This window comes from Pleurodeles waltl, chromosome 2_2 (assembly GCF_031143425.1).
Source record: "Pleurodeles waltl isolate 20211129_DDA chromosome 2_2, aPleWal1.hap1.20221129, whole genome shotgun sequence".
Lineage (NCBI taxonomy): Eukaryota > Metazoa > Chordata > Amphibia > Caudata > Salamandridae > Pleurodeles > Pleurodeles waltl.
Window position 1 is genome coordinate 522,148,277 of NC_090439.1, and position 25,627 is coordinate 522,173,903.

The window sequence follows — 25,627 nt, forward strand, 5'->3', positions numbered from 1 at the left end:
AGCTCCATGGACCCACGTGGTGGTGTTTTCAAAGCATCTCTGAGCTGTTTGAGATAAAAACAATTTTCTTGTGAAATCTACAAATTAAATTGCAGAGGGTGGAATATATGGTAAATGAGGCAAATCCAAAACTATTCATTAAATGTCAATGCTACAGATTTGCTTAATTCCAGAGGCACTGGCTATAAGAGTTTGGCACTTTTAAATACCCAGACTCAAACATTACTGCTTTGATAAATCTTAAGAATAGCTTTACAAAAGTATTTATTTTTTTCCTTGAAAGCATAATCTTACCATGAAAGGTTGTCATTCAGCATAGCTTAATGACAAAGTGGAACTTGCCTTTTTAGAGCCTGACTAAATATAATATTGTCGTAAATCATTGGATCACTCACTTTGACAAATGTGTGGCTTCCATACCTCTTTTAGAGGTGGAGAAGCCAGGAGCTTCCAATTGCAAAGTCTTGTTGACTACACTGAACATAAACCAGGCATCTCATCAGCCACAAGGCAGCTGAGGTCACAGCACTGGAAAGCCCACCTATTTAGTGTGGGCTTTCTGAGGCATATATTGTTTATGGTCAGGACTGCACAAAAATAATCAATAGACCACACACACAGGAAAAAAGTGCCTTACATTTCACGGTCATGGATTCTTTTTCCTATTTCACAAGTCTGTTTCTGAAATGCAATGCCGACTGGATGCCAGGATCTACTGGCAGAAGGCATTGCATTTTTTACCTAATTGCTCCTATCACATAGGTGGGAACATTTTCACCAAAACAATCCCCTCCATCTTAACAGGGTCCCCTCAGTTCAGTGGGTGGTCTTGCATTGGGCACTTGCAGTGTATGCTTTAGCTGGCTCTGAGGTTTTTGAGCACCCCTCACCCCCAAACTCTTAATGAACCCCAGATTTTCTTGATGATTTTTGGAGAGTAGCAGTGGTTTCAGGCTCTTCGATTGATAGCCGGTGACCTCACATTGCAATCCAGGTTCAGGGTGAAAGAAATCTGGTGATGGTGGAGTCAACACACTATCGGTATGATCAAATTATAACATCAAAGTTAAAGAGTTTGAATTGATGCCATTTTGAGTTTATAGCACAACAGAAAAAAAGCTATGCCTTCCACCTACTTATTCAAACCTACAGAATACAAGGAAAACTCAATTCATATTTTACAACAATATCATACAGAGCAAGTGAGAAAAGTATGTGTGACAAAAAAGAATCTATAGCATGTAGGTTTTTCCATAGAACAAACTGGTGGTGGTATAGTCTAGAGATCAAAAGAGTCAAAGTTAGGATGTGTTAGGAACCATCAAAACCCTAAATTGCAATGTGAAAACATGAAGTTAAGAAATTGCAGAAATCCTACACCTTGCCATTTATCCACTGGGAGATTCTCAAATTCTACCATTCCGTTGAACCTGTTTTCTAAACATGATATACAATGCAAATTACAAGGGACATGGGTAATTTAATCGACTAATCACTCCATTTCTAATTTTACCCACTCATAAGACATGGGAAGCAGAAGTTCTAAAGATAAAATAAAGAAATTGGTCTTGTGATCCATTATGAGACAAGGAGACATGACCCCTAACCACACGTTCCCCACTTAATCAAATCATGCAAAACAACTTATCCTTGTTTATATTACCTCTTTTATCTGCATACATTTGGAATGTTTATATAGAGAGTGAAACCACTGCTAAAAATGTGAGGCCCAATGCAAAAGTATTAAATAAAAGTCCGAAATTTGTGCCCATAAATTAGAACAAATTTCAGACTTTTATGAGATTCACAAAACAAATCCATGAAGTACAAAAACTAAGACAATTATAGTTTTCCATTAGTTCTTAAATGAGTGTAAGTTATACCTGCAGAATGGCCATCGACTGTAAATCACTAACATGCTTTTTTATGCTTTTTGTTTGTTTCTTTAAGAGTAAACTATTTTCCCCGTACAGAAGAATCTCAGACTCCCCCCACTACCCCCGCAATCAGCAGCAGTCCTTATTAAATTAGGGAATTTATTTATTTGAAAACACACATTGTCAGCCTTTGATGAGAGTACAGCTTGGAGAATTTCCACGGTTGGAAACTATCTGTAATTTCCAAGTGAATACCCATAAACATGTGTTTGCTTTCAATTACTTTTTTCAGGCTGGACCTTCAAACATAGTCCACAAACTCACAGTTCACCCTAACTTTTCAATGGTGGAAAGTTCATGATAAGGGTAGTCAAAACTGGGATTTTCCGTCAAAAAATAGATTTACATATACGTAATAGTAGAGGATAGGTGAGGAAGTATTTGTGTAAACAATGTTCTTAATATTTATATTATACAAAATGCTACTTTTGGAGTCTGAAGTGATTTATTCTTCTAAAGCTATTGAATATTGCTGCTGGCAAAACTGGTGGCTTCAACAGAATTTTAAGAGCAAATGAATGTCCTCAGTTCACAAATTAATGCATACATAAATATTTTTTTCATCATTATGTCACAACATAATGGTTCTAATATGGATCAACCTATTACATATTTTAAATATTTTCAAAAATGAAATAACAAAAAATAGTTTACTCTGACTGCTGCTAGGGAACACTCAGTGCAGTAGCTACTGACACCTAGCTTGCAACAGGCGAGGCACTTTCAGACCTTCTTGAATTACATGAAGGTGCATGTGAGCAGGTTGCAATATTAAACACACTGAAACTAGCGAGTATTCTGTAAGCTACACTTTAAATCCTATAAACCTTTATCAGTTATATGGACCTATTTTTTTTTTAATCCACAATTTTCACTTACATTCTAAGAACATTCTTGAAGGTGATTCACCTACCTCATGTAAAATGGTCTTTACTTCCTACAAAGTGATGCAAAATGGAATGGATCTAATCTTTTTACAAGTATGTTGCTATTTTTGCCCGGTTTTAAATTTCCCATAACCCACTCTTGCCACAATATCTAGAAAACTGCAAAAGGTCCATATTAGTGTTAAGAATACAAGGAGGAGGTTTAGGAGAGTTTTTGAATGATAATTGACTTAGGGCAAATTCCTTTTGAAAATGCTCTAAACTGTTTGTGACTTTGAAACCCTAAAGCCTCATGTGAAAAATAAAACAGACTGATGATTAGTCATCAATAATTCTGGTGGCCAGTTTTTCCGCTTAGAACAATATCAATGTGAGTAGAAGTGCTTGTAAAGAAGAGGTCTGGGAGGGCGCCTGATAAGAATATAATTTGTAAACAATTCTTCTCAAAGGTCATCAATATGATTGCTTCTTAAACCAAGGCCAATATGTTGTTATTCATAAGTCTCTAGAAAAACCTTTTTTCTTTGCAATGATTTTCAATAGGTAACATACTAGTATTTCTCAAACAATCCGGCTCTTACCTGTACTGAAACCCTAGCTCATTCAAGTACGGGAAAATACTTGTTATAGAAACATACAAATGTTATATACTTTTAATAAGCACCTTTGTGTTTATGCAACAGAACAATGCAAATTGTGAATGTTCAATGCACGTATGCTAAATCACTTGGCTCCACCATTGAGTAAAAAATAAAAACTATTCTACATAAAACACAACTAAACAAAAGCATTTAATTTTAACCCTTCCTAGGAAGGGAACTCGAGCCTACAACCTCTCTTCCGTTCCTTCCCTTCTCCTCAGCCCTTAAGTGTGGATAAGAGGTACAAGCTCTGGTTTTGTGACACCTTCATGAAATATTTGGTCTTTGGCTGGTCTCTCTGGAACCCCCAAGGGTTCTAGCAACGGTATTTTGCAGGCTGCAGCACCTTCTTGTCAAAGGTGATAAAAGTCAGAACACATTGCACCTATGTTGACAGATCTCCACTGGCCCCTGGCCCAAACAAGAACGAGGTTCAAAAACACCTGATTCATACACAAACCACTTTACCTCGGTCTGTCAACATACTCGAGAAAAACTCACCACTATGTGAAGTCAGACAAACAGCACAGCATGTCCACTGTAAACCCCCTGACCAAAAAAATAATAAACTCTCAAACACGCATTTTCTTACAAAGCTCCTAGATTCTGGACTATCCCTACCCCGGAAGAACTCAGACTGATATCAATATTCCTACCCTTCCCAAAGGCTTTTAAGCTTTAAGAACCCACCCGATCAAATCACGCCTGAAGTTCACACTATAGTTCCCACCCACCTCAACTTCCCCTGTTATGATGTTCCCACCAGTTAGATGTATTCTATTGTAACAAGTGAAACGCTTGGTTCTGCTAGCACCTAAGTCCCTATGTAAGTGGTCCCAAATATTGAAAAAATTAATATGTAAAATAAATAAGCCTATTCATACTATTGAGTGGGCTGAACCCTTACCGCAAGCATGAGCCTCAGCCTTGGTGGAGTATGTCTATACAATTCACTGGACATTGTTACAGATATTTTTCTTGAGACTAATGAGGATTGTTTACAAATTGTAAATCTCTGAGTAAGGCAGCTTCTCCCAAAAACTTGTGCCTCCTAATTGCACCATAGAATACTTAGAGGTGGGGCAAACCCAAAATTATTATCCTGTAGGATTATCACATATCCGTCCATTTTCTAGTCATTTTTCGGCTTGCCTCACCAGTTAAACACTTTTATCAATCTAAAAGTCCATCCCATTTCAGTTTATTTTAGATTGCCAAACTCCACCGAGTATGTTTTTCCATGTTTTGCAGTAATAATATAGATAAAACTGTTTGGTTCTTTTATGGAAGACACTTCAACACAATATTTAAAAACAAACACTACATGAATCCCTTTAGTTAGCACTGTGCAATAATGTACATCACAAACATCAGAAAAGGTTACATTTTACCTAGGACTTGTATCTAGGGGATGCCAGGTTTAAACAGGCATACCCCACCCCCACAAACCTCTGTTTGCCTGTAAGAAATCAAAAAACAAGGAATGATTTTGTCTACGAGGTCATTAATAAAATAGACTCAAAATTGCAATACCCCTCTAAAAAGCAAAAATGTAAGCAGGCACGTTCTGCTAAGGGTTGAGTGCTTGCAGTGCAGAGATCTGAGAGATCTGAAGGTCATGAATTTGAATCCTAGGCAGACGGGGCTGCCTAGGATTCAAATATTCCCCAGAGATCTATCAATTTAGTATGATACATCTGTTATTTACAGTGCTTAGAAACAGCAGAGGTGCTACATAAAAACAAGCTTTTGTTGTCACTCCTAATTTTCAGTTTCAGCTCAGCCACAAGGCATCTATATTCCTTAAGTCTCCAACATCAACTCTCAATTAAAGAAAAATAAAACACAACGCTTCAAAGTACAGCAAGCCATTCTTAACTGTCAGAATGACACTTCGGAGATCATTATCTGCCACTTTCCTGCTTACATTACATATTTTATTTTCAGCGCTTAGAACCAGCAGAAGTGTGGTATGAAGTGCTTTTGAAAAACACGTTATTGTAGCTCACTATTATCCATCTCAAGCACAGCCACAAGGTACCTATCCTCTAATAGCGCCCAAGCCAACTACAGCAGTGAAAAGAAAAACAAAATACCACCCTTCACAGGCCTGAACTGTCAATACCTACTGTCTGAAGGGCACTTCATGGAGTGTCGTTTGCCACATTCCTGTTCGCGTATCTAAATTCTAATTATAGTGTACCCAGGGGCCACTACTGTCTGCCTGCTGTTGTTCACAAGTTAAAAACATGCCATGTGCATCTATAATGTGCATCCCACAAAACAAAGACACGCAGCACAGGCACATCACCGAGGTGTGTGTCACTGTTTGCCAAACCTACCATAATTGACGCTATTGACTGTCAACAGTTAGTAATGTTTATAAAACGGACAAGAGTCAACTAGAAAGCAGATGAGTAAAAATGCTAAATTTTATTATCTGGGGGGGTGAATTCACTTATAAATTTGTGGACCCTAAAGACATTGGCAAGATGACCCCAGGAGAAGGGTTCTACTTGTAGACACGTCAAAACTTGAGCCCTTCATCCCCTGGCAACAACAAACATCATAATCACATCAACATATTAAAAATTATCAGCACCAATGCCACACCTCTGCGCCACTCTAACATGTGTATCAAAATAGTCATTTTGCTTTAGAAAACAATCAGAGTAGTTGAATATTTGATTTTACTCTTGTCAACAGGACCACCATATTAAATCTCATTAGGTACCCCTTAGACATTTTTAACCATTCACTTTGCCACCCTACACTCCCAGTACCCTTACTTATACTCATTATGGCATCTTACTCTGAAGATCGCTGGCAAATAGCCCTCGCAAAGGGCCCGTGGGGCATTGCATCGCCGGCCAATGACAAGCTTCCCGATGATGAAGGATGACACCCTTCTGGGTGTGTGGGGGCTATTGCTTCTGATCAGTTGGATCACCGATCCAATTGATCAGCCCTTCCCGACCAACAGCTTCCCTCTTCTCGGTTCTCCTTTAATGTGGAACAGCACACTTTTGTGGTTAAAGGTTATATTTTAGGACGGCACACGCACATAGCGGCGCCCCATTCATGGCTCCAGACTGGGCAACATTTCCAGAAGGAGTCGAGAGAATCCTCAACCAGCAGAATGATTATACAGGCATGGGACAAGCGAACCCTCACTAAACGAGGGATAACCAACCCCACCCACCCAACAAACAGAATACTGGTGCAACTGTAGATTGGAACACAAGCGCCCGCACACCCGGAATGCACCCATAGCTGTTACTAGGTATACTGTTACCTTATTCTCTTTTATATAGATACATAATTCACTCAAGGGTACAATAAACATGCAATACCTACCACAATTGGTGTTAATACTGAGTGTGCTAAGCATGAGTACAGATAATCAAATGGTATGTATGGCTCTAATACTGTAATTGCCAGTTGCATTATGTTATGAGATAATGCTTGCATAGTGCATTGCTATGAAAAAGATGAAAGAACGTTTTATTATATAGAAAATGCACCCTGAAACTGTTTTCTAATTTTCAAAACTTATAAAGAGCAATGGAGAAAAAAAAAGGTTATATTTTAGCAGCATGTGTGCTGGACCTACCAATTAGTCCCTCCCTAGTATTTATGAGTGTAGCATGTCAATCCATGGCCGTTCCAACATGCTTGATGTTAAACACCTAGAGAAGGGACACCACGATTGACATTGGAACTTGAACTGTTGTCTGCTCCTATGACCCACAAGCCCAAAAACACTGATGCACCTGATGTAAAAGAAATTTTAGTACTGTCTCTGATCTCACAGAGATCATCTAAACATGACAATCTATGCATTTCATTAACCAAAGTACTAATAGTTTAGCTGTAAAGAGGTGCACTGAAAGCCAGAGTAACGTGCATTCACACTAGAGTAGGTCATTAGTCGATTAATTTGTTTCCATGTTATAGTTTATCGTGTTAGTTAACACTTTGCACTAAAACGATAAAGATTTTCATGAAAGAAGTATTTTAAAACTAACGTGCAAAAGTTGCAGTCTGTAGTTATGTCTCATAGTTATATGAAAGGTTTAACAGACGTATTTCGTTTAAAACCTACTGTAACATCAACACTGCTAAAGCTTATTAATGTTGGATTCATAATTAGAATTTTGAAACGAATCTGCCCTTTTAATTCCCATTGCTTAAGGTTATCTGTTGAAGTGAGGCCTACAAAGTCCCTTACCTTGGCAGCATCTGAGAAGGCCCCAGGTGCTTCATCCTAAGGGCGATTAGTTGTCCGAACACAAGACCTATGCATAATGACGGCCTTCACTCGAGGAATGTGGCGGTGATTTTTGCGGAAGATGCACAATATTTCCCAAGTGGTTGTGCAATCAAATGACCATCCTCCAAACTGTGTTCCTGCTAACTCAATGCCAAAAGCGAGCTCACTTGACTGTGCTGTTCAGGTCGTGAAGGTTTATGTCAATAGCATTAGACTCCTTGTGTCCCTACTGTGCAGCACACAATCGTTTTCAAGAAGTACCTCTCCGGTGCAACCTTTGGTAATAATTGTAAATAAAAACTGTTCCCCGTGAATTTTGCGGGACAATAGACAGAACTTTGGAGATAAATCTGATAACACAAAGTATCTACCTGTAATCTGCCCCGTTCTTCATTTCTTAGTGGAACAAACACATGCATCCACCTCTACACTTTGTTCCAGTTTATAAGATGACCAACCATTTGTGTACCAACCACCAGAATTAAGCACAGCTTCTTTATAGCACTGCCCTCACGATAGTATGCAAACATGTACCTTTGGAAATAATATCGACTCTAGTACCCCCGAAGGGAAATCCGAGCAACTGAAGAGCATTATGAAACTAATAGGTTTGAAATCTCTGAAAGCCATACAAAATAAGAACAAACTAGAAACCAGCAAAAACAACCAAGGTGAAGAACATGGGATGTGGGCTGGAGGGATGGTAGTCTAGACACAGGTGTAAGTCAGTTTTTGATGTCATACTTTCATCAGGTTGCATTTCCCAGTGTGGTGACAGCACTGCCGTAAAACAGGGCTGCTTTGTGTGTTTTTACAATCACCGAATAGAACTGGGCATCCGTCCAAAATAAAGCGTGCTCTTTTCTTCAATAAACAAACATGCAAAGGTGTGATGCGGGATATTTAAACATTCCGAGCAGCAAAAGTACACATTGCCTCGCCGCCATACTTGGACACATGGCCAAAATTGTATTTTTCGAAAAACCAAATACATGGAATGCACATACAGCCTCGCCCCCCCCCCCAGCTCCTAATCCGTGACAGTAGTGGCTTTAAGTAGGACAACTGTTACTAAACCAGAAAACAACGCAAAGAAGCCAACACAAAGCATAATTCTCGCACCAAAGGAAACTCCTTCTGTGATGTATTTTCACACTTGGGAACGCACGCTCCCAACACTTAATGGGCAGTTTTGTTTCCTCTCCGGGTGGCTTGCAGCAGGGGTGTCAGTGTTTCAAGGGCCTGACACCTGCCATGGCCGTGGGCCTGAGGGCAACACGCCGGACAGGCTGCTCTCACTTCTCAACTATTTACAAACGTAAACAGGGTGTTACTGCCCATTAAAATTCTTAATTACGGCCAGACAGTGGCACGTTACACAGGGTCGGTGTAGTGGCTTCAGCACTTGTCCAATTAAAAGAAATCAGGCGGATACCGGAAATATACAGAATGCAAGTGTAACTTGTACGAGAGGAATCTAGAAGTGAGCAATGTTCTCTGTGAGCCAGGAGTACTGTAGCAGATAACAGTGTGAAACCAACACAGCAGTCAACATCACTGGCGTAGTCCAAACGAACTGTTACAGCAGACCCCCTGCCACAACATGGGCATGTAGTATCAAAGACCACCCTTTCGGTGTGTATGCGAACATACATAAACGCCAATATTCTGAGACATAAGTATAATCTTAACACATCTAAAGGGTGACGTGCTGCAGACGCTCTTCAACTCAGTGCACTGACGCTATGACCAAAATGGCCTGTCACTACCAAATATAGTGCCTGAGGGGTACGTACACTGCATCAAGAGGGAAAGATGTCTGCAATCGCCTTCCGAAACAAAGGTGGAGGTTGTAAGCCTTTGCTCTGGGAACGTGCAAGGAGCAAGCCATCCCTGTAAGCATTCCCTAACAACAATTACTTGGTCTTGCAGTGTCCTGACCATGACCTTTAATGTCAGCTAGAGGCGGTTTGTCTAAGCCCAAGCTACTCTTCCATTTACTGCAAGAAAAATGCAAAGCCGGACTCATAGAGAAACAGTCTCCTCCACCTTCCCCCGAGCCCAGGCCCACCACTAACAGGTTACAAGATGAATCCCCCCTCAGCATCGCCGTTTGTGGTGTTTGTTATTTTCACTGGCACGCCAGGTGGCCAGGGTGTTCCACGGGGCGCACTGGCATTAAAAGGTATACTCCAGGTAAGTGTATTTTACAACCTACACCTTAAGCGGGCTGGCTACGAGCATCAGTGCTTTCATCCGTACTCACTGCCTTAAACCGGAAGGCGCACAGTGGCGTCTGCGCTGCTCAACCTTAATTTAAACTGAAAAGATGGTGGGGCGGTACAGAACCCGGAGTGCCCTCGTCTGCAAGACTTTTTTCTCCTTTGATGGACACCCTTTTGAGGGGGGTTGATGTGGCGCGGGGTGGGTGGCAGACTCGTGCGCCAGAAAAATCCGTTATTCGAATAGCAGTTCCTCTTGCAGGTAAACCCCACATTGAGGGGGGCAGGCAGTTCCCGCGTAATAAACACACCACGCGGGCATGCAGCTCGGGCGCCCGGACACTTATCTACCTTTATTATAACCTCTGGCGACGTATACGTCTTTGTCGCCTTTAACGTATTCAGAGGGTTTAATGCAGTCCATCTGACCAGCTCAAGAGCCATTATACAGATCTTAAATTCCGAAATCAAGCTGTGCACTTTTTTCCGAATGTGGGCTCCCGATATAGAACTGTCTTTAAGTGATCGTGAACGTTTTTATATAGTCACTCCTGTTCTCCGCTATTTTTTAGAGTATATAATTTTCTGGTGGGTAACCCCGGCACGTGACAGTGTCCGTGTCGATAAGAAAACTACAGACAAGGGGGAGGGAGGGGGCTGTGATTTAAACAGCCAGCGAGCTCCTTGCTTAATGAAGATGCCAGCCTTAATTAGAGGGCCTTCTTGTGGTAAATGCCTGAATTCTGTCCAGGAAAAGGCAACCGACCGTCGGGGAAACAGAAGAGAGCCGGAGCCCTGGGCAGCAGCGGGAGCTGCCCTGCAACAAGCCACCCTTTGTCCTGCTGCGTCCCAGGGGGCCCTACTCCCCCTCGCCGCATTTTTTCTGGGATGGGGGCTGGGGTGCAGCCGTCCAGACTCACATGGGCAGGCTGCTAACGATTACGGTGCTTCGAGAGTGTGGTTAGAGGTGGTGATGGGAGTTTCACTGTTTATTTTCACCTTTTTAAGAAACGCTCTGAAACCATCCGTGAGTATTGTCTGCAGCCCGGTATGTGCTGAGATTTCATGACGAAATGTATCTCCGGATGTTACCTTCTGAAAGTTGACAGACGTGCAAAGCCCACCGTTTCCGGTCTATGGGAGAGGTGGGATGTGTACATACAGTTGTGTGTCTGTTTGTGCGCGCGTTTCTGTCTCTGCCCGGTACTACTCGCCAGCAAATCTCCCACATCCTGGACGTGGAACCAAGCATGGAGAAAGCCCCAACTTCACCTATAGGCTTTATTGTCAGTACTAACCAAAAAAAACAAGACATGTTCAGAGGTGTAAATACGCCAAAATATAAACTGAGCACAATGTTGCGGCTTAGAAGGGAGCACTCCGGGTCGATAAGGGTACAACAAACCTCACGCTTCCAACACGCCTTTAAGAACTAAATGACATAAACCAGACGAGGTAAATACTTATAAATGCGTGCCCTCTTGATATGGCGTGACCTATATCTTTCTGGGTACATCTGGCATTCATGTCCTGGCACTCTGAAGTGGCATGCTGTGCCCAAGGCATAATATCTATCTATCTATATTTAAATAAAGAGTCCCCTGTTTACTTTACAGCCATCACCGGAGGTGGGTGGCACTATGTCCCGTCCCTGCGGTGGCAGGCATCTCGGCGGTGAGTCTTTCCGGAGTCTGCTCCAGACAGGGGACGGTACTTCGTGACGTACACATTCCAGCACAACCGGCTTCAGCTATCACCCTGAGGAGAAACCTTCACCGTGGAACAAAGGATGTGAGGACACTGCCCCTCTCCACACCTCTTCACCCTCACAAGCCCTCTTTCATGAGCCCCGTAACACCAACAGACAGGAGGCAAACTGGTCTGAGGCGAGACCACGTGCCCTGAGCTACAATAACTCTCACCAATAATTACTCTCACTCTCAATCATCCCTCAAAAGTGCGACTAACTCGTCTCCCACCTTGCCTCCCAGACTGTACGTCTATTAGCCGTGCTCTCACTGGGCACGCTTTCTGTGATATTGTGAAATAAAAGTTACATGCAAGGAAAAAACTTAAGCAATGAGAAAAAAATAAAGGGAAAAAAGTGCAATTCAGCACCTGTACACAAAACTAATTCCACCACAAAACTCGCGCCTCCCAGTGCTGTGCTCTTTGAAGCTCCATCCTGCCCTCGCCCGCATTCTGCCTTGTGGCACCCTCGTCTCCGGACAGGAGGGCCGTGAGTGGGAGACCCCGTCTGTAGTAAACCAAACCCCGGTCCGGACAGCCGGAGACTGTCCCGCACAAGGCAGTACGAGTTAAGCCTTTCAACGACTTCTGGGCTTTGACACTCACTTCTACACTGCACCTCACGTGCAGGCTACCACGCGAACCGCAAACCCTGAAGTTATCAACAGTGCCCCCGCCACCCCCGTCAGATCTGACACGCACGGAAGAGGGGAGCCGGGCTCAACTTTTCCTTTCATTCCTTCCACGCAGGCCAGAAAAGTTTCTCTGGCGGAGCCCCCACCGCGTCCATCTTCTCCTTGAACGCAATTCATTTCATTCCCTCAACCTTTGATCCTCGCTAAGCGGTTCTGTGTCTGTGCTCCGAATAAAAACACAAAAGCAAACTGTGCGGGGGCAAAAAGGGAGGGGGGGTGCAGTTGCGCTTTGAAAAATTCCGTCGTTGCTCTTACCTTTCAGTGATCTTGGTTTAGCTTGCTTGCGGCGAGACATCCTAAAGCAAACAGCTGAAGTTGTTGAAAATTTCAGAAGCCCTTGCAAAAAAAAAAAAAAAAAAAAAATCTACAGCACTGAGCAAGGAGGATGAGGATCCCGTCCAGGCACGAACTCACTCCTCTCTCCCTCTCTTTCTCCACCAGAGGCGTGGGGGCAAGGGGCGGGCGACTTTGGAAAAACACTTTAAAGGTGCAAAATATGGATAACAACAAATGCAGAAAGAGGAAACGCGAGTAGTCCACACCTTGTATTCTTCCGCTGGACCTCGGGAAATTTCACGAGCTCAGTTACAAAAACCTACAAAAATACTCAAGGTGATAGTAAGAAACATTGCGCCCGTTATAGTTTTTATGAGAGAGAGCTCTTAATTTGATCTCTGATTAGCAAACGCAGTTATTCAGTTTTTTGCAATTTTCCCAAAACTGGAAAAAATAATTGCAAACAATATATATGAATAGCCGCCCGCCGAGGACACATTTGGTAGGACGGGAAAAAAAAAAACCATAAGGATGGAAAAATACTTTTTGTTCAGCTGTCCACTTAATACTGTAGAGGGGAAAAACTGGGCAGGGTGGCAGCTTGGGGATGCGCGGCTGGAGTGTTAGCGTCCGCTTCCTCTGCGTGCGGCGGGCTCGGAGGATGCGCCGCCGCCGCCTCCTCTGCCCTCTCGGTGCAGCGGCGTCTACGCCTGGCTTGGCTCGGGGAGCAGGGGCTGCTGTGCGCTGCTGCTGCCGCCGCTGCCTCCGCTCTGAGCTGCCTCCTCATCACCAGCCCGCCTCTGCTGCAAGGTCTTGGACTGCGCTGTCGCTCCGGTAGTCCACATAATAATGGGAAAGAGAAGCGAGGCCCCCAAAGCCATCAGGATGGCTCCAGAGGGGGCCCCCAGCCCGCAGGGACTCGCTCTGTACGTAATCACTGAGGAAATCATTGTCAGCCTGCCTGCACTCACACACACAGGCAGAGAGGGCATGATTAAAAGCGCAGAGCGCCGGCCGTGGCGCGCGCCAAGACCCGGAGCGGAGCGCCAGGATCGGGAGCCGGCGAGGGCGGAGGAGCGCGACACTCGCGGCCCCCGCCCCCCTCCCCAGCCACAGACACCGGGGCGGACGTGCCCGGGTGTCATTCAGGGCCACAGGGTGGTGGCATGTAGTTTGCGAGGAGTCTCTCGGAAGCACCTACCCTCTTCTTTTCATTCCGGCTTCTCGGGAAAGGAGAGATGACTGGAAGAGGAGCGGTCCCTTCGACGGGCAGGACGCTGGGAGGGAGGAGGCCGGACCGGGGCTGGCTGGGGGGGTTGCGGGATGCACCGTGCCAAGGCAGCCCGGGCTCTGGCAACTTGTTGGGTGTGGAACGTGGCTCACATCGGTGCAACCACTTTTATTATTTGTCACCGTTACAGCGCACCCCACCTCCCGCCACTGGCCAGACGTGCACAGCAGACGTGCGCACACACTCGGTGCTCGGTACACATATAGTCAAGTGTGTCCCCATAAAAGAGAAGCGAGGCACTGCACAACCGATTATAAGGATTCAACAGGTATTTATTTAGGTGTTACGCCTTATGTGCAACACCACAGCTCATGTATTCTCAGACCGGCTAATCTCCTCGGGGTTTGTAAAATTCACCATTATCTGACACAAATGTCATACAAAGACAGGGGTACGGGCAAAAAAACAGAATGGGTGCTATGCCCAGACATCGCGCACTTCACTCCAGGATACAAACAGTTTTGTTTAAGTTTTAGGTGTTGCTGTCACCAACGTGCACCGGATGCTTAGCCGAGAGCATGCTGCTTTGCTGCAGGCAGGACCAGGCAATAACTAGACCAGCCACGAAGACACGTCACAGCACTACCTACAAAGCGGAAGAGCCTGTCACTGCACTCTTCCAGTAAGAAAGGTAGCAGCGGATTGAGCGCCTTGATCGAACTCCCCCTTACCCAGTAAAGTTCTACCAGACTCCCACCCACACGTGCGTTTTTGGAAACCCACTCATCTGCTACGGAGGTAGTTCCATTTAATGCAAACTGCAGCTCTTAGGTCACGTTGTCTGCGGGATGAAATGACGTGCATCCTAAGAATAGTGCATTAACGTAGCCGGTGTGCCGTGGGCCATAGAGCACGAAGGAACTACCCCCCAGCCCACAGTTGAAGTTTGAAGTATAAAACACACCAATAATAAGGGTTCAATAGGCCCCTCTGGGCCCCGGTGGCACTGCACCATATAGCACCAATGGAAGTTGCAGAGCTCACTGCATGAGGTGGCATATGATTGCTTTTGGCCCGTTCCCAAAGTATGCCGGATTTTGTGCAGTCCTAAATTTAGGGTTACAGGTTGTGGGATATCTATTGAGAAGGCGGTGAAGAACCACAATGTCGTAGTTTTATGGGTAGTTGCACATCGCCCTGTGGCTGTTTGAATCAATTTGCGCACATATATTTAGTGCCAAGGAAAGGCCTGAGTAAGTCGCTAAATATTTGCAGAAAGTTCCTTAACGCTCGATAATTTATGGGGTGGTTAGTGTAAGGACTTTCTTTTCACTGAAATATCGTTTGCACGTGAAGAGAAAAAAACATGCACGTTCACAAAACGCGCTCTCTTGCATAGTGTAAGAATAGAAACGAACAGAGGTCAAGAAAATGTGACTTGTGCAATTTTCCAGCCGTACTTTAGGGTTTATTTGTGAATCTGCAGATAGTCCTAAACAGGTGCAAATCTGATACACAAATCTCTGATTTACACGTTTCCATAGTTTTATGGCCCAGGGGCTACAGTGAAAAGAAGATAAGGTTTTACAATCTGCAAACTAGACAACCCAAGGTGACTGGTGGTATCAAAACTCTGCAGGAAATTCGGACAAGATACGCTCTGGTGTTCTTTCCTTGAAGAAAGGTACTTTTTGAGGTCTGATGTTTAAGTCCATTTAACAGGTAAGGTAGCACAGTGGGTCAAGTGTTATCTGCAGGCCTGAATTACAGGAGGGGCAACACGAGCTTTCATTCTCCCTTGGTCGCTAACACTGCTGTTATTGAAGAATGTACAATTGACAACTTTTATCACGTTTCAGGAGGCATTCCAGATTCTGTTGTGCCTTGAAACATATGTGTGGATTGAAGTGCCTGACCTACATTGTAACTGTGCAATTTACCACTCACTCTGGGTCGAAGGGCACTATGGTGACATGCTATACACTACAAGAAAACCAAAGGAAGGTTCAACAGATATATCTGATATTCTCGTAACATTAGAAAATAGTGTAACGGAATGACAACTTCTACAGGGTTGTTTAACATTGTTTTTCTCAGCCCTATTATAGGAACGTTTTCCACGAGACATGAGTCACAGTCACTGAAGGTCCATGTACCCTGCATGTGCGCAGTGGCACGGGGTGTCTTCTGCTGGGCAGAGCCTTGACAGACCACCCCTTCCACGCATGCATAAATGTACAACGAGGTGCAGATGACGCTGGTTACCGAGGCTGGGTGCAGGCAGGACCTGCACGTGCCGCCATTCCCTGCGCAGCTGCAGCGGCGCCTCGTGCCCGACCTGCAGCCCATCTGCTGCACCAACTCCCGGCACTCTCCAGGGCAGGGCCTGCCAGATGCCAGAATGCTTAGTGGCTCGTGAAATGGAGGAATGTCCATGAGACATGACAGTAACACCGACGTCTCCCCAGTGCTTTCAGGGCCCAACAGTTAAGACCGGTGGAATTCTAATTGCTGAGACAAGCTGATCATTTTTAATTTCAGGTTCTTGACGCACAATCACTTGCAGGTTTATGGCCCACAGGTGCAGGAGCGGCAGCGGCTTGATTCACATTGAGTTTAGCCGCATCCCATCCTGGACCTTCAGTTCAGTGGACTTCAAGTTACCTGGCTATGAAAGGCCAAAACTAGTGATTACTAGCTCACCCGTGTTTTATAGTGATGAATTGTGCTTGTGCCCCTGTTTTTGTCAGGGTCGCGCATAATAATAATAATAATAACAACAATAATAATAACAACAATATCAATAATAATAATAATAATCATTATCATTATTATAGAAGGCACTGTAATGAATGCAAAACAAATCTGGGTCATTATTTGGATCGATTGTCTCTGAAAGATAATAATAACAATAATAATTAGTAGTAGTATTATAATTATCATTATTATTTTGTTGTTGATATTGGTATTCTTATTGTCATAATCTACTCATTAAAATATTAAATTCATAGTCTCTCTCTTTCTCTCCCTTTTTCCCTCTCTCCCCCTCTCCCTCCCTCCCCCCGAGATGGCCGTTTTGCAGAAATTTAAGAAACATAAATTACTACTGCCTGCACACTGGTCTGGTAGGTACTGACATGGAATGTGACTTAGTATGTTGGGATTGGTTGTTAATGGCCCTAAACGACTTTTATTAACCTGTGGATGCGTCCATCAATGCCCCTTTTCTCCTCCGACGCGTCAGTGACAGGCAAGCACCCTCTTGGACCTTAAAAGGACATATTTATTTAACACAAATTCAGAAGAAAGACATTTACCAACTTCAAAGGACATTAGAATATTGAAAATCCTAGCAGGTGGAAAAAAAACATTGGCAAATGCTTTGTGGTCGCTGCAATTGCATTGCTAGTGCCAGATGCTTTTAAAATGTGGCAACATTTGTAATACCAACTGCAGTGACTATCTCAAAAGCGCTTTTTCTTATATTTAGAAAGAAGACGGCTGCCATATTATGTGATACAAAATGATGGGCATTTTGAAAGTATTGAACATAATGTTTTCCACACTTTCAAGATGGCCACCATGCTGTGTCACTTTGTCACAATGTTGTGTCACTTTGTATCTCAAAAGGTGGCCATCATTTTGAAATATGAAATCATTGTTTGGTCTCAATACTGCACTGAGCAATTAATGGGCCAGTCCGATCATTTACTGACTTATGATTTGTGAACGAAGCTTTATGAGTTAAATGCATTTACCTAGGTTATTTCTTTAGGTGCCATGTCAAGAAAAGAGACAAGTTCCTCAATTGGAGTAGTATTAAGGACAAGCTATCCCAAAAAGATGCGGTTATGTTGTAATGTTCTCTCTGGTTACATCTGGATTGGCCAGTATATACAGCTGGAGGCTAGAAAACCTACTCCTCTCACTTCCCACATCTGAAATCTGAAAACCTTCCCATACCAAAAACACACGTTTCACATTCATGTGGTCAGGGTAACATAAAACTAATGTCGAAGCCAAATCTACATTTACAGGGGAAAATCAAAAATATTACTTTTGTGGCTACTTGCCTTTTCACTTTTTGGATCACTTTCATTTGAGGGAATGATAAAGCCCGCATAGGGAGTAAACATGTATTTACTTACATATAAGTGCAGTTCTGGTGCATGTCTTTCTATTACATGCCTAACATGTACTTTTGTATGTCCTCAGAAAACGAAGCAACAAAAGGACTGCGGTTTGAATAAGGAACTTGTACCAGAGACAGACTCTAAACACACTGTAATCTCTATTCAATCTTAAGATCTGTTTTGAAGAGTCCACTGGCAGCAAGGTAGTATTGAACTAAAGTTTTAACAACTAGGGTCTTCACAACTGGTGTCCTGGTGTCCCCCTACTGCAGATCCCTAAGCTGGGAACCAAGTAACCTTTTTTGCACTTTACTTTCCGAGTACTGCATAAGAGCAGTCCAAGGCATACATGGAGGTTATGAGGGATGAGATTCAGAGCCACAAGGAAGCACACATAAAATCACTATCCAGGCAGGGCTTTTTCTAAAAAGATATAGAATTAATTCATTATACACAACTTTAAATATTATTCAGAAATTAACAAATATTTGTAGAATGGCAGTTGCAAATACCTATGGTGATACCATCAAAAGGACCTCACAACCAATAGGGGCACACACTAACAAAGGTTCCAAAGGGCAGATAACACCCTAAATATACACTGGACACCGTGTGCTGGAGACATATTTGACGGTCTGCGCAATAGCAAGCATTGACATCTAAAAATACTGTACTCCCTCGTGTTTACCACAACCTAAGGTATGTATTCATAAAAATGCAGACACACTTGCTTTGTCAAGGTGAAATCATAACAATCACTTGCAAAATAAATAAAAAAAACTCTCTGACCACGTTGTTATTCATTCAAAATCATTTTTCCTTTTCCCTTTTGGTGTATTTTTTTCAGCTGCTCACTTGGCACTACTCACAGCAGGAGCCTTGCTCTTTCCTGTGGTACCCACACACAGCTGTGTTCATGGAAGCTATGGGCTACTCAGTCCAAGGCGACTCTCTCTATCCACATGAGCACATGCTTTATTGTGTTTGGGTGAGGTGGAGCTGTTGACACTGGTGGTTTATCAATCTAGTTCCACACAGGCATTGAGGACAGGCACATTATGTACCCTGGTGCCTGGGGGGGCCCATTCTACATTGGTCATACAAGATGCATTGGGGGGCTCCATATACTGGTAGTATCCTGAGTGCCTAACCCCCTAACCCCCACTTCTAATAGGGGACAGTATTATATTTGAGAATGTTGACAATTGGACAGCCCAGGGCATTGTCTCTCCCTGATGGATTTTCTTTGCAAAGGGAACATTTGATCCTCTCTCTTCATGGGCTGCGCCCTCTGTGCAGGATATCTCAATAACTGCTGATACAATATTGAATTTCCTTGCCCTGGTGGCACTGGGGACCCACCGAGCAAATTTATCAGAACCAGGGAAATAAATATGTTATCTTGGGCCCTGTTGTGCTTTTTCAGCTGGAGGCTGTTGCATTTTACCCCTTGTGGCATGCTTTACCAACCAGGTGTGTTGGTTTGAGGTATCTTGGCCTCTACATTTTTGCATTTTCTTTGGGAACATGATTTTAGACTGCTCTTCCTCTAGTGAGGAAGAGCTCAGGGACTGGTAATCCTGCCCATTCAGCTTTCAGACGTCTCCTTGGAGTAGGTTCCTCAGAATCAGTGGCCTGCAGCTCTCAAGGCAGACCACATCATATGCTTGCATTCCCGAGGCCCCACAGGCTTGTGGCCATTTGTAGGGCACATTGGTGTCTTGCAGAAATCGTGGGTTTCCCTACTTAGGGCACTTCCAGCCACCTCCAGCGAGAATTGGGCACAAAAGTTCAAGGGGAACCAAAAAGTTCAAGGGAACCATTTCATCTGAGGTCCACAGTAAGTCAATTTCTTACTCTTCCCAGAGGAAGTGGGGATGACATGCCACTGGTCCTGGAGCCAGGGTCCAACAGAGACCTAAGATGTACAAGTCTGGAGTCCACTCCTGGAAAGGGTTAATCCACAAGGACAGATTTCATCCATCTTCTGTGGTTTCTCTTCTTAACAATGTTTCTCCCTTGTGCAGGGGTTTAAAAATAGCGGTGGAGAGTTCTAGAAGGTGAGCATCTCTGCTGAATTCAGGCATGTCACGCTGCCCTGATAGACACCTTCTAATAGCAGCCATCAACTGGTCCACCTGCTGCACAACATCCTGGGATCTCCTAAGATTGTAAAAAAAGCTTTGGTTTACAAAAGCGCACTTTAACAGCTTAGATGTGCCCCTAACTGACACCACAAAACTGGTTCCTACCATGTAGGGCTTCAGAGAGCTTCCCTGTTGTGACTGGTGCCAGAGGCCTGCCTGTTTCCTTAGTGAAGTGTTAAATAGCATATCAGATTTCTCTAACTATCTTCTTCGGCAAGGAGAAGGCTAATCCCACCCCAATGAGCCTCGTCATTGGAGGGTGTCTTTGATCTATCTACTGGCCAACAGAGTAATTAACATGGCAGCAGGATAGTTCAGAACTTGAATCTCATTAAGGGCTCGCTCAGGGAAATATTGCAAAGGCTAAAGTATGCATAGGAGCAAAAATATGACCAAATAATATTTTACTTTGGCTCAGGACCTTTTTAAACAAAGGAAAGGTTGTGTTAAACATGTCTGTTTGTAGAGCAAACCCAAAATTAATATTTTAATGCAGGTGTAGCCCAGAGTGTGAATAGTGTGAAGCACCACAGGCCAAAAGGCCTTCCCAGGAAATAACCAATTTTTGAATGTCCCAACTGTGAGCAGATACCAGGCTGAGTTATACTGTAAACTTTGTCACTTAGCCCTCAGATGTGTACATGCCAAACACATGCTCAGGTGTAACAAGTGCAAGGAGTCTTACTGAAGCTGCAGAGCAGCAAGCATTCGTTTAAAAGGTGGGCTCTGGTGGTTATCACTCAAAACCATTTTAGTTGGAGCTTACTGTTAGTGAGAACCATTCAATCTACAATCAATAAATCTTTATTGCTTTACAGCTCAATTGAGATAAACAATTTAACAGTACTTTCATTACTGATATTAAGAAGCAAATCTCCCAAGTGAGTGATTGATGTAACATTTAATTAACAAGACTCGCTTAGAGCAGAGGTCTAAATACCAGTTGTCCAAAATCTCCAACATGTAAAAGCCTAGCAAGATTTAAGATGGTCAGAATCTACTTCTTCATACACACCTCTCAAACCTTAAACTAACTTAAGAATCTAGCAATTTCCTTGGGTGTTTGTTCATATAGATAAATGTTAAAATGATGTAAAGAAGTTCATATATTTATTATTTATTTATAAACAATAAATATGTGCTATTTTCTATATTTTTTTTAGATTTATTTATTTATAGTTAAAAATCAACTGTGTACTATTTTACCTTTCTCTTTTAGCATGACAAAACAAAAAAAATGAAAAAGAGGAAAAAACACAGCAATCTTAATGAACATCATCAATTATGTACACTTTCATGTAATTTTCTAGCCATTACCCACCATTTTGATTGTTACCACATAGGCACATACAAGTTCAGTTCTTGGAGTTTTGTAAGTTTGAGCTCTACCCCCCTGTGTCTGCTTGTTGTTATGTAGCAAGAGATGTTCAACTGGTGCCCAAATGGTTTTAGGCCGCATGTTTGGTTGAATGAGTTTCTGGTTCCCAGTTGTCTATTACAGAATGCAGTGTAAATAAAGGAGGGAAGACCCAACTCTCTTCAGTCCTGTTTTTGTATTAAATGCATGACTTTCCAAACATCTCAAGTGAGTGTGTGAGCAGCACCCAGGTAAATTAGTGCTCTTGTCACATTACTTGGATATTTGGCCTGCTTCATCATTCGACCCACACCCACATCACCTAGTGTGAGTGGGTGGGCTGTACGCATTTGTAAGTGGAGCACTTAGGGAGTGAAAGGCAAGGAATTTGTATAGGTAAGGTAAGCCCAGCCCATCTACCTGGAGAGATGTATGTTACATTCCTGACACAATCCCTTGACACATGTATAACTATTGGGACCATCTCCCTCGCATTTCCCTGTAATGCCTTTAAAACATATAGGCTACGTAAGACTATATTGAGGAAAATTTCAAAATTATGATCTTTCTTTTGCTTGCATGCTTCCTTAAAACTATTATGAGACCAATAGAGTAGGTTGAAAATCTCAACTATACTGTGGAGGGATTTAGAATATATTTTGGTCCTGAAGAAAGCTGATTCACCCATTGGGGCAGTGACACAGCTGAAACCTGTCAACATTTTGATGTCAAGGACAATTATATCCTTATGACATCTCACTGTTTTTAATCTTGCCCAAGAACTTGCTTTTTTAAATAATTTCTGTAGGATCTGTGAGGCAATTTTAACACACCCATACAAATCCCTTCCTTTTCACTACCTAAGTGCTCCACTCAGAAACATGTAGAGCCCACCCACTCACCCACACTTGCAGATCCTTACCCCATTTCCGCCAAGACTTGAGTTGTGGCACCAAGGCCTTGTCCAGGCTCCATTAGTATATAGGAAACACCAGTCTCTTGGGTAGGGGTGCAGCTAGATGCTGTTCGAGTGTATTCAAAGTGGGCTGCAGGGTGGGCAAATCAAAGCCAAATCCAAGGCATGTAGCCCCGAGCCTATATTAAATAAATATATTCAATAGCATGCGGTCAGCCCTATAGACAAAAGTCTCAAGTGTAATTAATATGTTTCCCAGGTATAAGTTGCTCAGGCAGGTGAAATGAAGTTGTCTGCCCACCACTCAGTCACATGCAGGTGGCAGCCTTGCCCAACAAGTAGCCTTGAGCTGGGGTCATACTTAGTCTGCAGCCCTGTCTTGGCAGACGTCTGTGCCAAGCCCTGGCCACGCAGCTCACTGTATTAATTTCAGTCTATGGCTATTTGTTGTCAGCCTATAGAGCAGTACTCACTGCTGCGCCACAGCAGCTTCAGCTACATGTGGTTGAAACAGTGACAAGTAGATCCAATAATGGAGATATTGCACCTGTGCACTTAAGTAATATATATCAAAATCTGGCACTGATGTATTCTGTTTTTTCCATTAGTTTTCCTGAATTTCCTCTTTCATGTCCCTGCACATCATGAGGCAAATATATTTCATAGGTGTGTTTTCTCATTTCAGTGCGTTTTACCTCTCTCCCCTAACCATGCAGCTAATCAGAGGCATTATGGACAATTTAACCCAATTGATGTTTATGCCAGAAAGGTTGGGAATGTGAAGAAATTCCCTAATTTTCAGCATCACATTAGTAGATGGTCTCTTTGCATATGAGATAACATCATCAGTATTTAGTGATATTATTAAATGCCTAACAATGAAGATATGGCCCCTTTTCAGGTGATGTTGTTGCAATCGGGCCTCAAGGGGTTCCTTTGCCTAGGCTAACATCATTGGGGAGAGTGAGCAGCCCTGTCCCGTACCTCATGCTTTAGATGTAGGGTAAGAGATCATACCCTTTTGACAAATTTGTACAGTTGGCTGAACAGAGAGTAAGCAAGTCCATTGCAGCACCTTATCACCAATTCCCAGGCATTGTAGAATGTAAAACAGATATGGACACTCTAGTGAACCAAATGCCTGAGTGGCATCCAGAAAGACCGCCACTGCTAAGCAATTAGGCTGGATCTGGTGTAGCAGTTTAATTGAACATTATTTTCTATAGGGTTTTATTTAAAATCCCTACCGCCATTATTTTCTAGGGATGGTGTTCCAGTACCAGAGGTTGGTTATATGTAGTGCCTACATTACTACAAAAGTTTAATTTACTACAAAAGTGTAAGTTACTATAAAAGTGCAGTTTGTGAATACCTCAAAGTAATAAACGTAGTCAAAATTGTAAACTTAGTCAAAAGTGTAAGTTACCTTTGTGAATCAGGCCTAATGTGTGTAGTGTTAGGGTTCAAAGGGCTTTGTGGCCTGGAGTCATCTAATGGAAATAGTCCCAGCAAAGCTATCCCTACCTTCACATGATCCTAAAACATAAACCCGTTGCAGACTGTGAAGTCTAGAAGTCACTCAAATATATTGTCTTTTTGAAGGGCAGCTTTGCTTCCCCACCTTGAGTTGGTTGTACCAAATTGTTGCCGCTCTTGCAGAATCCACTGCTGTGTTATTTGTTCTTTTATGTGTAAGTAGTGTGTGCAAAAGATTGGCATAGAACTGGAACCTAGTGATCCTAGTGTTAGCAGTCATTGTCAGATATTCAAGTCATAAGCCAGTTGAGGGGTAATGGACCCCAATTGTAACCATTGGGGACACTAATCCTTTGGGCCCTCGAAGTGGGAACCAAGTACCCCTTTTTATCAATTGACAAGGCTGATCAGTCAATGGCTTATTCAGTGTGGATGTTGTCTTAGAACGCAGTAACCCAACAAACAATACTGATTGAATCACTGTCCAACCAGGGCTTTTTCTTATGAAAAAGTGAACATACTTTACAATAGACTCTACTAAATACTATGCACAAATCAATAAGTATTTATACAGTGCAGGTGTAATGCAGGTGTTGGTTGTGAGACCTGTAGAGGGCCCCAAAACCAATAGGGTAAGCACACCAAAGAAGGGCTGTGTAACATAAGCCTGTTACGCCTCTGAATGCATTCTGATATCCCTGCATTTTTAGCAGTCTGCATCAGCTAGCCCCAATCCATCACTTCACAAAAAACTCCCATGTAGTTGCCACAACCTAAAGAGTGCATTAATAAAAAATCAGGCCTGAAGTGCATTATCCTAATAAAGAAAAACAGCAAATAACGATTTTCTTAACTGTAATGCTGTTATACATTCAAAACCTTTAAAATGTTCTATTTGAGGCCCAAAGTACCAGACATTCAGTCACTTGGCAAAATTCAATTAGAAAATGCTAAGGGGAAATAGGGGCCAGTTTTCAGTCAATATTAATAGCAACTGGAGAGGGTCCTATGCTTTTTGCCGAGTTGGCTATCCAACAAACATTTTGACTTCATCTTTTTCCTTAACTACACCTTCATGTAGCTTATTTCCTTCTGCATCCAGCCTGGCCTGGTCTTCCCCGAGGGATTGCCATCCTAAAAGAACCTTTCAGAGGCCTATAGCAGAGGCCTTCACACCCCCTAGAGCTCTGGCTATGCAGCCAGGGGGATATGAATACCTCATCAAGGAGTTGTAAATACAGATGGTCTGAAAGTGCAACTTTGGTTGTGTGATTCATTTTCAGGTCATCATTATTGCAAATTATGGCAGTCTTACTACCAAAATGAGAGAGGGGCCATTTTGCTTGCTAGCATTGCTGCACCTGTGTTGCTTCAGGCCTTGGAGCGATGATCTAAAAATGGGGAGTGGTAGGCAAAATGCTTTTTATTTATTTATTTATTTTGAAGGGACATTCAGCCTGCTTTAGGCCATTGGCCTTTGGCCAAGGTATCAGGAGGGATCAGAAAAAGGGAAAGAAGACAGGCGAGCCTGAAAGTGTGAGGAAAGTGCCATAGCAATTATTGGTGCACCAGTTGCACTTGCACTGGAGCCCAGAGGATGTGAGGAATTCACTGAACCACAATTATGGGCAGCAGTTTGTTATTTAACAATTTCTGTTTTTGTTTGATGCATTTGATCTCTTATTAT

General features: G+C 43.0%; 1 protein-coding gene across 8 annotated transcripts in view; it reads right to left on the reverse strand.

Annotated features, from left to right (window-relative positions):
* Positions 1-13,956, reverse strand: part of ZNF521 (zinc finger protein 521) — a 711,353-nt gene extending 697,397 nt beyond the window's left edge. For 4 of the 8 annotated variants that reach the window (XM_069220044.1, XM_069220042.1, XM_069220040.1 and 1 more), the window contains exon 1: positions 12,660-13,853. In XM_069220044.1, coding sequence (XP_069076145.1) covers positions 12,660-12,699 — 40 coding nt within the window. In that variant the 5' untranslated portion in view covers positions 12,700-13,853. Of the gene's footprint in view, positions 1-12,659; positions 13,854-13,881 lie in introns of those variants that run through there. The other 4 variants (XM_069220043.1, XM_069220048.1, XM_069220047.1 and 1 more) reach the window with 3 other exon arrangements.
* Between the last annotated feature and the right edge of the window lie 11,671 nt (positions 13,957-25,627).